We start from the raw sequence: 16,220 nt of genomic DNA, 5'->3' as shown, positions 1-16,220 counted from the left end.
AATCAACATAATGTCCAGGCTGTGCTTAAAAACCCAACGAGTGAAGGGTCAATCTCAAAGGAAAATGGAAATTTTAGGAATATTCCTGGGCTTATTCCCAGAATTCCTTCTGCTTTGCATACAAAGGAGAATGTCTTTTTTTAAGGCCACAAGATATGTGACATTTATTTGCCTATGTATCCTATTAACACTGTACAACAACCCATCAATCCCATAAACAATGTCAGAATTCCCACAAAATTAAAACAGACAAAAACTTTGGAAAAAGATAACAAGAATGTCAAAGAGAAGCAGTGACATAAGGCTGAGAACAACCTGTAAACTGAGTTACAATTTTGAGGGCAAAGTTTTGAGGTGGCATTTAACTGATGCTATCTGATGCTTCATCTGTTATTAAATGTAGTTTGTGTTCCCTTAATGTGTTATCAATGAAAAGTCCAGAAGTCTTTTCCTTCCTTTTCTGCCTTTTGAAAGGCATACGACTGTTTGTTTGCAACAATGATTTATTGAATAATTTGTAGAAAAAAAATCATCTGAAGCAAATGTCTCATAAAAGTTCATTCTGATAGGAAAATTATCTTCCTACGGCAAACAAATAAATAAATAAAAAACACACAAATGAAGACATTTCTCTTCTGATTATGAAAACAAGATACAGATGAATCAGCTCATAAAAAATCTCCACCATACTAATATTTAGCGTAGGTTGAAACACAAAAGAAACCTGTTACGGGGCACCTAATAATCATTTGCAGCTAACAGCTTAAATGACTTCTATTGGAAATCTTGTTTTATTTGCCCATTATTCAGGACTAGTATAGCCATTTATTGGCATGTTTACTTGCTGTCATTTATCTATGATAATATACTTATCCATTAGTTCCTCAAATTGCATGCTTTTCCCCTTATAAAATCAGGGCATTTTTAAAATTCTGATATGTTGAGCAGTGATGAGCATACATAGACATGAATTTTCAAGGGAGATTGACATCAATATGTTAAAAAATAGTTGACCTTGGATAGACTTTGACAATAAAATGCAATATGCAATAGGCCATTCTTGCTATTTTGTTAGTAAGTCATGTAGTTCAGTAAGAAATCTCTATATTATGAGCTGTTTTTTATTTAAAGCTTAAAAACGGCATTGGTTAGGCAAAGGGGGGTTTGTTTATACAGAGGGCTTATGCACAGGTTGTTGATTGGTTACAACAGGCAACTGCATTGGTTCCATTTAACAATGGAAATATATTGCATTGTCTATAAATGAATGGATCAGAGTCAACTAAAGCATCTGCAATGCACAGGAAAGTAGCACAGGTAAACATCTATTATTAGAAAAACTAGGGGCAGGGTTTTTTCAATAAAAGAAAATTCTGTAATTTTTAGCACCATGTGCTAATGCTATTGAATATAAATATAAAGTTCCTGATAATAGATCATGCCTTGTGAAATAAAATAAGTACAAATAAATATTCCAACCATAGATGGCATTCTAGACAGTGCTGAACATTTCTGTCTAGGAACAAACCAAACAACCCTACCATATTCACTGCTGCCTTAGAAATATTAAATTAATTAATAACTAGATAAACATATTTTCTAGTAAGACAGTAAAGTGATTTCTTGAGGATCTACCAATTTTTTTTTTTTTTATCGCCTGTCAAATTAGATTTCCTTATTCAAAGTACATGTGAAGGCCACCGACTAAAACGCAGTGGCATTTTCTGCAAATACCATACTATACAAGTAGAAGCTACATTACACTCTTGTGACTTCAGTTCGGCTGATATAACAGATTTCTCAGCGTCTGTGGGATTGGGTACAATAATACTGGTTGTGCCCATTAACTTTTCTCTTTTGTGATTTTACATTTTCCATTTAGGTTTGAGTGCATTTTTCCTTGCTGGTAGCACTGAGGTGTGGAGATGAATTTAGTGAGATATAGCACACAAAAGTGTAACAAATTACAATGCCAAAGTTATGCTGCTGGATTGTAATGCCGAGAATAGAATTTCAGATCAGTAACTGTATACAACAGAAAAACACTACTATTGTTTGGTATTCTTTATACTGTGAAATCACAAACTCAAGTCTAGAGTCGATCAAAGGGCTGATCCTTTAACTTTCCTTAAGCTGATCCATTCATTTAAAGAACATAAAAGGGCTTATGTGTATGATGAAATCCATGAGCAACAACTTAAAAAAGTTCTTTGGTTTCAAAACACTTTGTTTTTATGAAAAAACTTTTTATATCACAAAGAGTTATTTATTAATCTGGAAATCTAAGATGGCTGTAAAAAGCATTGAAAAGCATTTGAACTGGGCCGCCGGGACACCGGGAAAAAACCTGGTGGGCCCCTGGCTCTTGTGGGGGAGGGCCCCAGGCCCCCCAGTCCAACCCTGGCTGGAGAGTAGAAAACGAAATCTTGTCATTGACAAGGACAGGGGTCCCCAATCTTTTACCAGTGAGCCACATTCAAATGTAGAAAGAGTTGGGAAGCAACACAGGCATAAAAACAGTTCCTGTAGTGCCAGAAAGGGGCTATTTGATAGCCCTGTGTTGACTGGCAGCCCACAGGAGGCTCTATCTGGCTCTATCTGGCTAGCCAAGTTGGCGTTGGCCCCCCCCCCACGCGAAAATAATCCTCATACGATCCCTGGTATCCAGCATGCACAGTAACACCAGCACACTTGTGTAAGTGTGTGTGTGTGCCACTGTGGGCAGGGAGCAGAGCAGCTTTAAAGGAAGCAGAACCTGAGGTCTGGATCCCCTTGTTCCCAAGCTCTCTGTTTCAACTATAGTTATGCCACTGTTTCTGGCTATACACCTGGTTTTTATGCAGCCAAAACTTCCCCCCAAGCCAGAAATTAAAAAATAAGCTCCTGCTTTGATGCCACTGGGAGCAACATCCATTGGGTTGGTGAGCAACATGTTGCTCACAACTCACTGGCTGGGGATCACCGGACTAGAACATGCTCAGAGCTGAGTACAGATGGGGTGTTTCTGCTGTTACAGTGGGTTCTATTTTACACAGTACAATAATAGTGTGGAACAATAATAATAAGACCATCACAGTAGGGCATGATTACTGCAGAAGGGAAAGTAACCCTCCCTTTACCAGGAGAGTTATCCACCCCCACCAAATGCAGATCATGTAATCTCTTGTCTGCTTCATTCTTTCGTATTGATCCTTAATGGGTGGTTGCTGTATTTTAGTATACACCACAGATATATGTATACCAAGGATATCTTATTTGTAGTTGTACCTATACAGATGTAGATCATATATCTACAGTATCTATCTACATATCTATGTATGTACAGTTTTTATCTATTTACCTACATTATATATATATGTGTCTATCTATCTATCTATCTATCTATCTATCTATCATCTATCTATCATCTATCTATCTATCTATCTATCTATCTATCTATCTATCTATCTATCTATCTATCTATCTATTTATCTATCATCTATCTACCTATCATCTGTCTGTCTGTATATCTAACTATTTATCTACAGTATCTATATATCACCACTATGCACACACCTATATGTTGAAACATTTGATCCATCAAAGTGATACAAATACTATAATATCTGAATCATGTGCAGATTTTTATTGAATTTTATATTATACAGATTTCTTTGAATTTTATATTAAGATTCCTCAAAAGTGAGAGAGTGAGACTGTGTGCCTCTAGCATACTGCTCATCTTGAGTTTGCTCATGTTAAAGCTTTCACTACAACCATTTGCTTCTGCATTACATCTCTAATACAAAGCATGGCGCTTGATAAAACAAATATGTGATCAAATTCTATCTATAAGAAAGAAACCTTAGCAAAGAACATTTACTAACAAGCAGAAACCCCTTTTAAGGTATTTATTTTATCAGACAGAGCATAGTCACTAAGAATATCAGACAGGCAGTAAAGGAAAGTACAAGTATTACCAAAAATAAAGATATTTTTTTGTAATGTTTGCTAATTGACAAATTCAACCTATTATAGGTCAAATCCACAGTAGCCATTTTATTATATTGTTATATTGTTCCAGTGCTCCAGAAATGTATCTGCTTAGCATAAAACACATCTCTTTAAAGACTTACATAACTCACCAGCAATTGCTGTCCCCTGTGTTTCTGTTGTAACAACCCTGCTCTCATCAACTGAGGGCTATAATACAATATAATGTGTCTAAAATGGGTTTGAAAAAATGAACTGTTGTTACGATTGCATAACATAAATAACTCATATCATAGCAGGAAAAATTCCTATAAAAACTTTTTGCAACTTTCCCCCTATGTAGCTGCTCACTAAAAGCATGACATTGATACGAAAGATATCAAAACTAATACTGATTAAAATTAATTTTTTAAATCTAATTAAGCCTTTGTTTTTGGTATTACTTGCCTTTTTAAATTAGATTAGAGAGTATTTTTTAGCCATTATACTGCATCATACTAGTCTACACCCTTAATGGAGCATATAGGAAGCATGGGCCCTAGAAATAAGTTTACCACCCATTTAATTTCCTTTCAAAAGAAAAGCACAAAGGCATCGAATATTGTAGTACAGATACAGTAATATGTAAGGGACCTGGATTTACTGCAAACATTCCATAGTAATCCAAAATCCTAAACATAACATTATTGCTATTAACCCAAGTTTTTTCTGTGTTTACAATACAAAACATACTGCTGGTGCCATTTAGCTAGCTGCCATTTGAGACATTCTCTATAGATAAACACTACATATACTCATTGCACTCTTGTTATTACTTACTGTTATAAACACACTGCTTGCATACCAGGTAAGCAGTATGATCAACTAATCCACAGTTTGTTTTATACCTAAATGAAGGATAAACTTTATTTTCAAATAAGGCACATAGTCTCTTTAATAAGAGAACCAGAACACTCAGTATAGAACTTTATGGGTTTTTAATATGTAGCATCACAACCACAGCTGTAACCAACTGGTTCGGTTATTAGTAAGTGGGTAAGCCTAGTGCAAATTCTTTATCAGAATTTAAATTTCATAGCAGGCATGGTCTCTACAGTGAGTTTTTGGCCATTTTTAAAGGGATACTGTCATGGGAAAAAAAAATCAGTTAATAGTGCTGGTCCAGCAGAATTCTGCACTGAAATCTATTTCTCAAAAGAGCAAACAGATTTTTTTATATTCAATTTTGAAATCTGACATGGGGCTAGACATATTGTCAATTTCCAAGCTGCCCCAAGTCATGTGACTTGTGCTCTGATAAACTTCAATCACTCTTTACTGCTGTACTGCAAGTTGGAGTGATATTACCCCCCTCCCTTTCCCCCCCCAGCAGCCAAACAAAAGAACAATGGGAAGGTAACCAGATAGTAGCTCCCTAACACAAGATAACAACTGCCTGGTATATCTAAGAACAACAATCAATAGTAAAAACCCATGTCCCACTGAGACACATTCAGTTACTGTACATTGAGAAGGAAAAACAGCAGCCTGCCAGAAAGCATTTCTCTCCTAAAGTGCAGGCACACGTCACATGACCAGGGGCAGCTGGGAAATTGACAAAATGTCTAGTCCCATGTCAGATTTCAAAATTGAATATAATAAAATCTGTTTGCTCTTTTGAGAAATGGATTTCAGTGCAGAAGTCTGCCGGAGTAGCACTATTAACTGATGTGTTTAGAAAAAAAAACATGTTTTCCCATGACGATATCCCTTTAACATAAACATATTCTACAATGCCTCCCATACATTTTTTTTAACAGGGTTTTAGTTCTCAGAAGATAGTACGCTTGTTTGATCATAATACTGACCTTCTGCATGAACCAACATAACAACACAGACGTTTTACTGTAAAAGCATTTTTTAAAGATCTAAAATAGGGTCCCCCACTTTGGTAGCTTTGTCTTACAGTGGAGCACTTGTACAAGAAATCATCACAGTCCAAACGGATTCTTATCAACCATAAATTGCTAAAGGATATATATATATACACTCAAATGCCTGATTATGGTAAAGACAAGAAGAAATCAGGAGCTCGACTAGTCTAGGTGCTGTAAGTTACAACTTTCAACATGCTTTGGCTGTGCATGGCAGCTCAATTACACTGGGAGATATAGTTTACAACAGGGGGAATTAAAAGTACCAACAATACTAAGCACAACTTGAAGTGTCATTATTGACCCATATTCTGATGTAATCATACTGGAATGTCCCAATCCAAGCTAAACTTTCATCCGTTCTAAAACCACATCAAAAACCCTAAATACCATATCAAAACCTGGAATCAATTAATCTTTATCTTATGGCATTGAGCTACATATTTATGCCAGTGTCTTCAAAAATTACCAACAAAATTGAGAAGAAAGTAAGTCAACCATTAGCCTTACCTGAAGAAGCCAATAACACCTCCTGTGGAAAGTTGGTATGATGGAGGAGTGGACATAGCAGCCATAGAGACACTGGAAGAACAAACAAAAGAGAGCATGTTAAATAATGTAAGCAAGATGCATGATCTCAGTTAGTTCTGTAACCAATGAATTGATTCAATTATGGATGCACTGAATCCAGGATTCGGTCTTTTTCAGTAGGATTCGGATTTGGCTGAATCCTTATGGAAAGCGAAACCAAATCTGAATCCTAATTTGCATATGCAAATTATGGGCGGGGAGGGAAATCACGTGACTTTTTGTCACAAAAAAAGGGTTTTCCCTTCCCACCCCAAATTTGCATATGCAAATTAGGATTTGGTTCGGTATTAGGCTGAATCTTTTCACGAAGGATTCAGTGGTTTGGCCACATCCAAAATAGTGGATACGGTGCATCCCTAAATTTGATATTCATTTTTTATAATAATGATACAATATTAGATCAGTCTTTATAAAAATATGTATGCACTGTATTTAAAATGTCCTAAAACAATATTTTTGGTTGGGTGGGAAACTTTACAGTAGATATAAAACATAGTTATTGATGGACTTTTGTGGGCCATCTCTATTAAAATGTAAAAAAATTTACTGCCACAAGGAATTATCAAGTTACTGGGCACCACAGCAAATCTTTCACAAATATGTTGGAACTAAAACATCTTAAAATGTCTTCCATACAAATTGTTTTGTCTTCTCGTTTTTCTTTCAATCACAAATGTCTAGTAATTGTCATAATTATTGTTATATGTTCTTATAATGACATACATCTGACCTTTCCAGTTGAGGCCGGCCTCATTTCCTTATCTAGTTTAATGCTAACATGTAATGCCTCGGTTATGAGAATATAAAATAAATTAAATTAAGCTTGCCACATCATAATGTTACGTAGCTGCCATGATAAAATTAACTAATTAAATGCACTGCCATGGGACCCACCATGCAACTGTGACGTTTAGAAATGCATAACAATAACCTGATGGCTTGTATTACTTTGCATATATTGATCTTGATTGTATTTTTGTGCTGAATGTTATTTGGCAGCTTTGCCATTGCCATAGGGTTTAGATTTATATTTAAAAAATAATAACTTTGCCTCAGAAAAACAATTTGCTTTCAGGCAGCCATTTCATACCCACTAATTTGAAGAAATGTATCATTGCTCAGACCAAAACTGCTTTGGGACCCAGGGCAAATACCCCTTTCTACCCTGCCTTTGTTTCATTTATCATAAATAAACATATTTATTTCGAAAGTAAGTTTGTAGAAATGAGTCGATGACGGGGAACATACTGTATATAGCTTTATATATTTCAGGATTTATTTGTGATTTGCGTCAGCCAACATTCTTAAGCAGCTGTAATCAACAACAACACACATGCTGTGGTTTACAGACAGATTTCACCTGGTCTAATTGGCTGCTTTCAGCATGAGTCAGCAACTTGCACTAAGGGCTCTTACTGACGAGCGATTGTAGCTGCGCTCCCCTGCGTTCCGTTTTTCCAATGGGGCTGTACACACACAGGCGCATGTAGGCGCCGAACACAGGTTGAGACGCAACATGCTGCATTTTTCCTGCGTTCGGCGCCTACACGCGCCTGTGTAAGTACAGCCCCATTGGAAAAAACGTAATGCGTCTATTCCTGCGCCCCCTGCGGCTGAACGCTAAAAAACAAAACGCAGGGGAGCGCAGCTACAACCGCTCGTCAGTAAGAGCCCTAACAAACATTTGTTTTCAGCAGGAAAAATGTTAGGTTGAGGACGCACACTCATTAACCATTTATTTCTCAAAAACCTAAAACAAAATTATAAAACTATTTGTTACAATGTATTACGCATTCATTACATCACAGGGGTTTTGTTTTATAATAATGGCAGTTTTCTGTTTTAAGATAAACCAGGGCAAATATACATAGGGGCCAATTCAAGGGTCGAATATCGAGGGTTAATTAACCCTGGATATTCGACTGGGAATTAAAATCCTTCGACTTTGAATATCGAAGTCGAAGGATTTAGCGCAGATAGTACGATCGAACAATCAAAGGATTATTCCTTCGATCGAACGATTAAATCCTTCGAATCGTTTGATTCGAAGGATTTTAATCCACCGATCGAAGGAATATCCTTCGATCAAAAAAACTTAGGAAAGCCTATGGGGACCTTCACCATAGGCTAACATTGAGTTCGGTAGGTTTTAGATGGCGAACTAGGGGGTAGAAGTTTTTTTAAAAGAGACAGTACTTCGACTATCAAATGGTCGAATAGTCCTTCGATTCGAAGGTCGAAGTAGCCCATTCGATGGTCGAAGTAGCCCAAAAAACACTTCGAAATTCGAAGTTTTTTTACTTCAAATCCTTCACTCGAAGTTAGTGAATCGGCCCCATAGTGATTCTCAGGAATTAAATTCAAAAATGGTTTTATTAAAGGGTAACACTGCTTCTTTTTAAAGTATAGGTGGCATACACAAGGAAAGATCATAAGGAACAGGCAATTTGCATTATTATTTTTTGCATTATTATTTTTTACATTATTATTTTGCATTAAAAATGTGCTTTTAACATTTTAAAAGTGTTCAATTTTTTTAAATGATAATAAAAATACCACTGATAGATTTACCTCTTTTGTCAGCTCTACCTAAACCACAGTGATATGTCTAGGGTGTCCAACAGTAAACTCATGACCTTCAGTAATGCATGTAGGTGGCAGCGCAAATTTATAACGCAGACATATATTTCTTACCATAAGCAGAGAACTTATTGAACTGCTGCCCTTTCTCCTCTCCAGCTCAATTTCCCTACAGATTTCCAACTTGCAATCCAGATCAAACTTGCAGTTGAACAAACTTGGCTTTTCAAATTTTGTACAGAAAAATCATTAATCATATCTGGCATTCAACATTCTATTGCTCAGCTCAGGGTAAATATTTCCTTCCAGCTGGGCTTCATGCAGCCTTATCTTTACATTTATTTGCACAAGATGCTTCCTTTATCTCTAAATGTTAAAATATATATTTTTTGTCTATTCTACATATTCGCTATTATTCTCTTCTTTGCTTTATTTTATTGGCAAACGGATGAAATCACATATTCAACTAATAACATTCTTTAGGGCAGAAGATCATTAAAATATGATTTTTGTTCACGTTTGAAAAAGTAGATCACATACCAAAGGATCAGAAAAGGGGGTAGGCATATACTTTTTTATTGAGATAACACATTTATAGGATATAGCATTAAAGCAAGTGCAATGCTGTGGGCGAAAAATGTACGAAACGGTACGGTGTCTCGTTTTTGATGCCGGCGTCCGTTTTTGACGCCAGCATCTGTTTTTTAAAGTCGGCGTCACTTCGAAATTTGACCTTTGATAAATCTGCCCTTAAGTGAACTCATGATTAACAAAGGTTTATACCTTTAAGGGGGTTATTTATCAAAGTCCGAATTTATCTCAATATATTCAGCTACAAACTCCGATCAAATCTGCTCGGGTTTTTTACGCTTATTTATTATTACATTTTCCCGAAAATTTGCGGGGGGAAAAAACAGATTTTCAAGATTTTTTCGGAATTCTCACCTGAAAACGTCAAGGTATTGCACGAAACCCAGCACACATCAGAAAATCATTGGGACTTCTCCCATTGACTTATATGCAACCTCGACAGTTCTGAGATGCCGGAATTTCAGATTCTAACTTTTCCATCCACAGGGTTTAATAAATTCCGAAAAATTCATGATTTTTTAAAAGTCCAATTTTATATATAAAAAAATCACACATTTTTTGTGATTTTTGCATTCAGAGTTTAGTAAATAACCCCCTAAGTGTTAACATTTCTATACTGTGTACTTTTTACATTTCTTAAATAACTGTGTCTGTGAAGTAGGAATTCTCAAGAGAAAATTTTTTCTCGAATGGGGAGTTTGGGGCAGTCAAACCACATGCTTATATTTGTTTTTCCCCTTGAGGGCTTGTCAAAGCAGTTCAGCCAGCTCTCACAATTCTTACAAATCAAGCAAAATAAGAATACAACACTGTATATTAAAAACACAAGTAAAATCCATCCTTCAAATGAGGATAATGTCTCGGATTAACTCAGCAGCATTAATTCACCTTCCCTATACATCACGTATCCAGTCGTTGTGAAAGTGTCACGCAAGTGTTCCAGGCTGAGTGATTCTGCGCATTAATATGTAAAGGAGCTAGGCACCATATGTAGGCTCTGGCCTATGAAATTAATCTCTTTACATGAAAGGAAATGGCATACCAATAATAAGACCATGACAAAGTTTGACATGAAAGGGAAATGTTATATATTTCAGTAATGATAATGTGCATACATCTACGTTATATACTTCAACATTTAGTAAGCCAGCTTAATCCAAAATTGCATGTACGTCAATGATTCAGAAACTGCACAGGCTACTGACTTCTGTGAAATATGTGTAGGCTTTAGTCTATGGGGCATTATGTGTTAGCTACTTTTGTGTTTGTATTACTGTATCCGGGTACAACAGGTAATGTAGAGCTAGGACTAGAACGCAGAGAGCCAACACCACTAAATTGATTTCCAGCAAAAAACAATGTATTCTTATAAAAGTAGGGGTTCTGGCTCCCTGTACATGACTGAGTTGGGGATCACTGATGTTATTTGAAAGGCCTGGGAAGCACATGAATAATGCAGAAACCTCACAGACAGTCTATTGACATCTGTAAAATATGTGTAGGCTTTAGTGATGGGTGAATAAATTCGCCTGGCGCAAATTTGCAGTGAATTTCCAAGTTTTGATTAATTTCGCAAAACTCCTGCGAAAATTTGCCGCCGTCAAAAACATTTGGATGCCCATTGACTTTAACGCTGCCGTCAAAACTGACGCAGGCATACATTTTTGAGTTTTGGCAAATTTTTCGTAGTTTCACGAATTTTGAGGGAAATTAGCAAATTTTTTGACGAGAAATTCGCCCATCACTAGTAGGCTTTACTATATGGGGCAGGGCTTACTTGAGGCTAAGAACCCCGATATATATACGTATGTAAAAGCATTACACAAGACATCTACATAAAATATACCTGGCCAGAATATTGGACATTTCAGCATCAGCTTTATATAACACAGGTAGCCTCATTTACTAACTGCACACTCAAGGTGCAAATTTCAAAACTTTCCATGTGTTCAGAGAGCATATAGAAAATCTGTAGTGAATGAATAGGGGTTTCTAGCACCCATAGGGCTGTTTACTGTGCCTTGTACCTCAGTCATAATTTATAGGTGTACTGGCATATGTGTGCAATAGGCCTCCAGCAAAACACTTACTTACTTACTATACTAAGGGGCAGATTTACTAAGGGTCGAAGTGAAATTTTGAAGTTAAAAACTTCAAATTTGAACTATTTTTTGGGTACTTCGGCCATCGAATAGGCCTAAATTAGACTCAGATTCGAAGTGAAAATACTTCGACTATTCGACCATTCGAATCGTTTGATTCGAAGTACAATCGTAGTACGATCGTAGGATGTTAAAAATCCTTTGACTTCTACTTCGAATATCGAAGTATGCAATTCGATGGTCGAATTTCAACGTTTTTTCCACTTCAAAATTCGACCCTTGATAAATCTGCCCCTAAGTCTACTGAAATCAATTACTCTTGGACTTAGATAGGATAGGATACTAATAATCTGTCAATTCTATTTTGAAATTTAAAGATAACCTCTAGAAAACACAATTGGGGGGAATATAATATAGGCCGCTAACAGAAAAATTGTTCGCAATTAGAATAAGGGCCCATTCACTAAGCTTGAGTGAAAGAATAGAGGAAAATAGAGGAAAAAAAATTCGATTTTCGAATGTTTTTTTGGCTACTTCAACCATCGAATTGGCTACTTCGACCTTCGACTACGACCTTCGACTCGAATCGTTCGAATATTCGACCATTCGATAATCGAAGTACTGTCTCTTTAAAAATTTCTTCGACCCCCTAGTTCGCCACCTATAACCTACCGAGGCCAATGTTAGCCTATGGGGAAGGTCCCCATAGGCTTTCCAAGGTTTTTCTGATCGAAGGATAATCCTTCGATCGATGGATTAAAATCCTTCGAATGTTCGGAAAATTCGATATTCGAAGTCGAAGGATTTTAATTCAGCAGTCGAATATCGAGGGTCAATTAACCCTCGATATTCGACCCTTGATACATCTGCCCCTAAATGTTCGAACAATGTTGCCTTTGCAAACATTTTGCAAAGCCTTTGCCCCTCACGCGACAGTAGGATAGGGATTGTAAATTTTAGAATGTATGCAATAAAACTTTTTAATGGAAAACTTTTTATATTTGCTCCAAAATTTACACCACCTTCAAGCACATCTTAAAAGTTTGCAAAGTACAATTAAGGTTTGCAATGCCATAAAACAAATATTACATTGCGACATGCACATTTGAGTGCAAATTTGGTCTCTTTGAAAATTTTATTACGTGTTCCCCAAAGTTTTTGTTTAACAGTGCCTATACTATGCATAGGCCTGGTAACAAGATATATTTCTTATTTATGGATAGGAAAATGATTTTTGTAAATATATGCATATGCGGAATTACTTTGGTATTAACCATCTGTCTTTGCATTGGTGTTGTCTACAAAAATGTTTACTTTTTCTATAGTTGGTTTGTATGATGCCTGTTTGACAGACAACTGTATTACTTAAAGTATGCTCCTGATATACAGTAGATATGCTGTAAATGACAATGAAGAACAGCCAGTCTTCAACATATTCTTCCAGTTTTTTTGTGCCAATGGGCTCACACATCTCTAGAACATTAGTAGAAGTACATTGGTAAAGACAATTGCAGTCACCAATCAACAGAGTAATCTGTGGGTTGGTCCCCCCAATTGCAAAGAAAGGACTGCTGTCTCCTCTTGCATACAACAATACTACAATGAAGCAAAACAATGCATTTTCCAATGCAAGAAAGTTTCTTGCTTTGCTGGTGTGGTTTATAAGGCATGGTATCAGCATCATAAAAGATTTAATATATTTATTGTTTACAGCCCTAATATTTCTGAAATGTTTACTAATAATCATATATATTATTATTTTTATTATTAATAATAATATTATGATTTTTTTACTAATAATCATATATTATTATTATTATTATTATTATTATTATTATTATTATTATTATTATTATTATTATTATTATTATTATATGAATAACTAGTTATTTTAGCCTTTTATGGGATTATTTAGAGAAAAGTCAGTGCTGTTGATGTCCAAAGCAAAACAATAATTACCAGTAGAAAAAAAGTAAAAACTCATAAAACCTTTCTGCTACAAACCATGGATCACAATAAGGAAGTAACAAGCATGGCCTCATTCTTAATATATATGCATTTTTGCAACTTCAGGATTTATCAATATTCCTATTAGTCACAAAGGTAAAACATGAAGGACGCATTTACATACATAAATTCATTTCGCTCCTTTAAAATGTTTTGCATCTGATACAACAGAATATCATAAATCTCAATCTGATGAGGTTGCCAAAAAGTAAAAATAGTTATATTTAATATGTCCTAAATTGTTTTTGGAAAGCAATAGAGGACAGATTCTGAGATTTTTATGTATATATGTACAGGTCATGCTTTTTGCACAAAACACAATTTTGTTTTTTATGTTTCAGTTACTTTTGCGGGTGTATTACTGTATCTGGGTACAACAGGTAACATGGATTTAAGACTAGAATGCAGAGAGCCAATTCCAACTAATTAACAAAAACAAAAAAAGAAAAACAATGGGTACTTTTTAAAAGTAGTGGTTCTGCCTTCCTGTAAATGCCTGTATTTGAAGGGCATGGGAAGCACATGAACTTTTGTAGCAACTCCTGCATTAATGATGTCACAGTGATCGGCACATCTGTGCATACTTTCTACATTTGTGCAAATAGCTTAAAGATACTGTCATGGGAAAAAATGATTTTTTTTTTCAAAATGAATCTGCTAATAGTGCTACTCCAGCAGAATTCTGCACTGAAATCCATTTCTCAAAAGAGCAAACAGATTTTTTTTTTATATTTAATTTTGAAAGCTGACATGGGGCTAGACATATTGTCAGTTTCCCAGCTGCCACCAGTCATGTTTCCCATGTTTCCCAGCTGCCACCAGTCATGTGACTTGTGCTCTGATAAACTTCAGTAACTCTTTTCTGCTGTACTGCAAGTTGGAGTGATATCTACCCCTCCCTTCCCCCCCAGCAACCTAACAAAAAAAAAATGTTGTTGTTTTTTCAAAATGAATCTGTTAATAGTGCTACTCCAGCAGAATTCTGCACTGAAATCCATTTTTTTTATATTTAATTTTGAAAGCTGACATGGGGCTAGACATATTGTCAGTTTCCCAGCTGCCACCAGTCACGTGACTTGTGCTCTGATAAACTTCAGTAACTCTTTTCTGCTGTACTGCTGTACTGCAAGTTGGAGTGATATCTACCACTCCCTTCCCCCCCAGCAGCCTAACAACAGAACAATGGAAAGGTAACAAAATAGCAGCTCCCTTACACAAGATAACAGCTGCCTGGTAGATCTAAGAACAGCACAATAGAAAAAGCCAGGTCCCATTGAGACACATTCAGTTACATTGAGTAGGAGACTCAATTAGAACATAGAACTCTGGAGAACCAAGAAATTAGTTCAGTGATTCATTTTATTCATACAGTGCACAACATGTTTCGAGCCAACTAGCTCTTTTTCAGGTGCTTATAGGAGAAACAACAGTCTGCCAGAAAGCAGTTCCATCCTAGAGTGCTGGTTCTTTCTGAAAGCACATGACCAGGCAAAATGACCTGAGATGGCTGCCTACACACCAATATTACAACTTAAAAAAATACACTTGCTGGTTCAGGAATTACATTTTATATTGTAGAGTGAATTAGTTGCAGTGTTAACAGTGTAATTTAAAAATAAAAAGTACATCATAAAAATCATGACAGAATCCCTTTAAAGAAAAATATATTTTTTTCTATCTCTTAATTGTTCTAAACAGCACCCAGAAACCCTTTTTCCTGCATTCAGATTTATTTTGTTTCTCTATTACAGCCAGTTCAACTGCAGCTCTTTTAACTACTTCCTTGTTTAATGTGAAGCCCCGCCCATTATGCTATATAAGCAACCATTCTCTCTCCGTCCATGAAGACCTCAAAGATATGCCTACTGTGCATGCCTGATTGTTTTCCATTGGAGCAGAGGCAGTGAGTATGTCCAATAAGCACTTCTTTGAGGTCTTCATAGTTGGATAGAAAAGGAGTGCTCAGAAAAGGGGTGGAGCTTTACACTAGACAAGGAAGTAACTAAAAGAACTGCAGTTAAACTGGCTGTAATACAGAAAATAAATATCTGAATGCAGGGAGAAATGTATGTTTATTCTGGCCATGGTTTAGAGTAATTTTAGGGGAATTTTAAAGAAAAGGCTGCTTTACTTATTTAAGATGGTTCACTTTGTCTGGGTCAGTGGAATATAGCAGTGTTCATGTATTTAGTACATGAGAGAGTTGCTAACAAGGTACTTTAAACATGTAGAATAATAGAGCACTTTAAAAATGTGGAATAATAGAGCCCCTTGATAACAGCCAAAATGCTGGAGGATTTATCTCATTAGTTTTTTTTTCGTTACTTTGGGGGTCTGGGCTTGTATCTTGCAAATATTGTGCAAGAAAAAGGAAAAGGTGGCATCTTGTTTATCCATTTTCACAAGACTTGTTATCAATTACCCTGATTTCTAGCCTGGTGTCAAGTCCTCATAACAAATAAAT

The 16,220-nt window shown here is 36.0% G+C and overlaps 1 protein-coding gene across 9 annotated transcripts in view; it reads right to left on the bottom strand.

The window, feature by feature from the left end:
* The window catches only part of LOC108697250 (calmodulin-binding transcription activator 1), a 1,304,230-nt gene that overhangs the window by 613,377 nt on the left and 674,633 nt on the right, over positions 1 to 16,220 (bottom strand). For all 9 annotated transcript variants that reach the window (XM_041571497.1, XM_041571493.1, XM_041571494.1 and 6 more), the window contains one exon: positions 6,396 to 6,467. In XM_041571497.1, coding sequence (XP_041427431.1) covers positions 6,396 to 6,467 — 72 coding nt within the window. The remainder of the gene's footprint in view (positions 1 to 6,395; positions 6,468 to 16,220) is intronic.

This window comes from Xenopus laevis, chromosome 7S (assembly GCF_017654675.1).
Source record: "Xenopus laevis strain J_2021 chromosome 7S, Xenopus_laevis_v10.1, whole genome shotgun sequence".
NCBI lineage: Eukaryota > Metazoa > Chordata > Amphibia > Anura > Pipidae > Xenopus > Xenopus laevis.
This window is presented reverse-complemented; position numbering and strand designations above follow the sequence as displayed.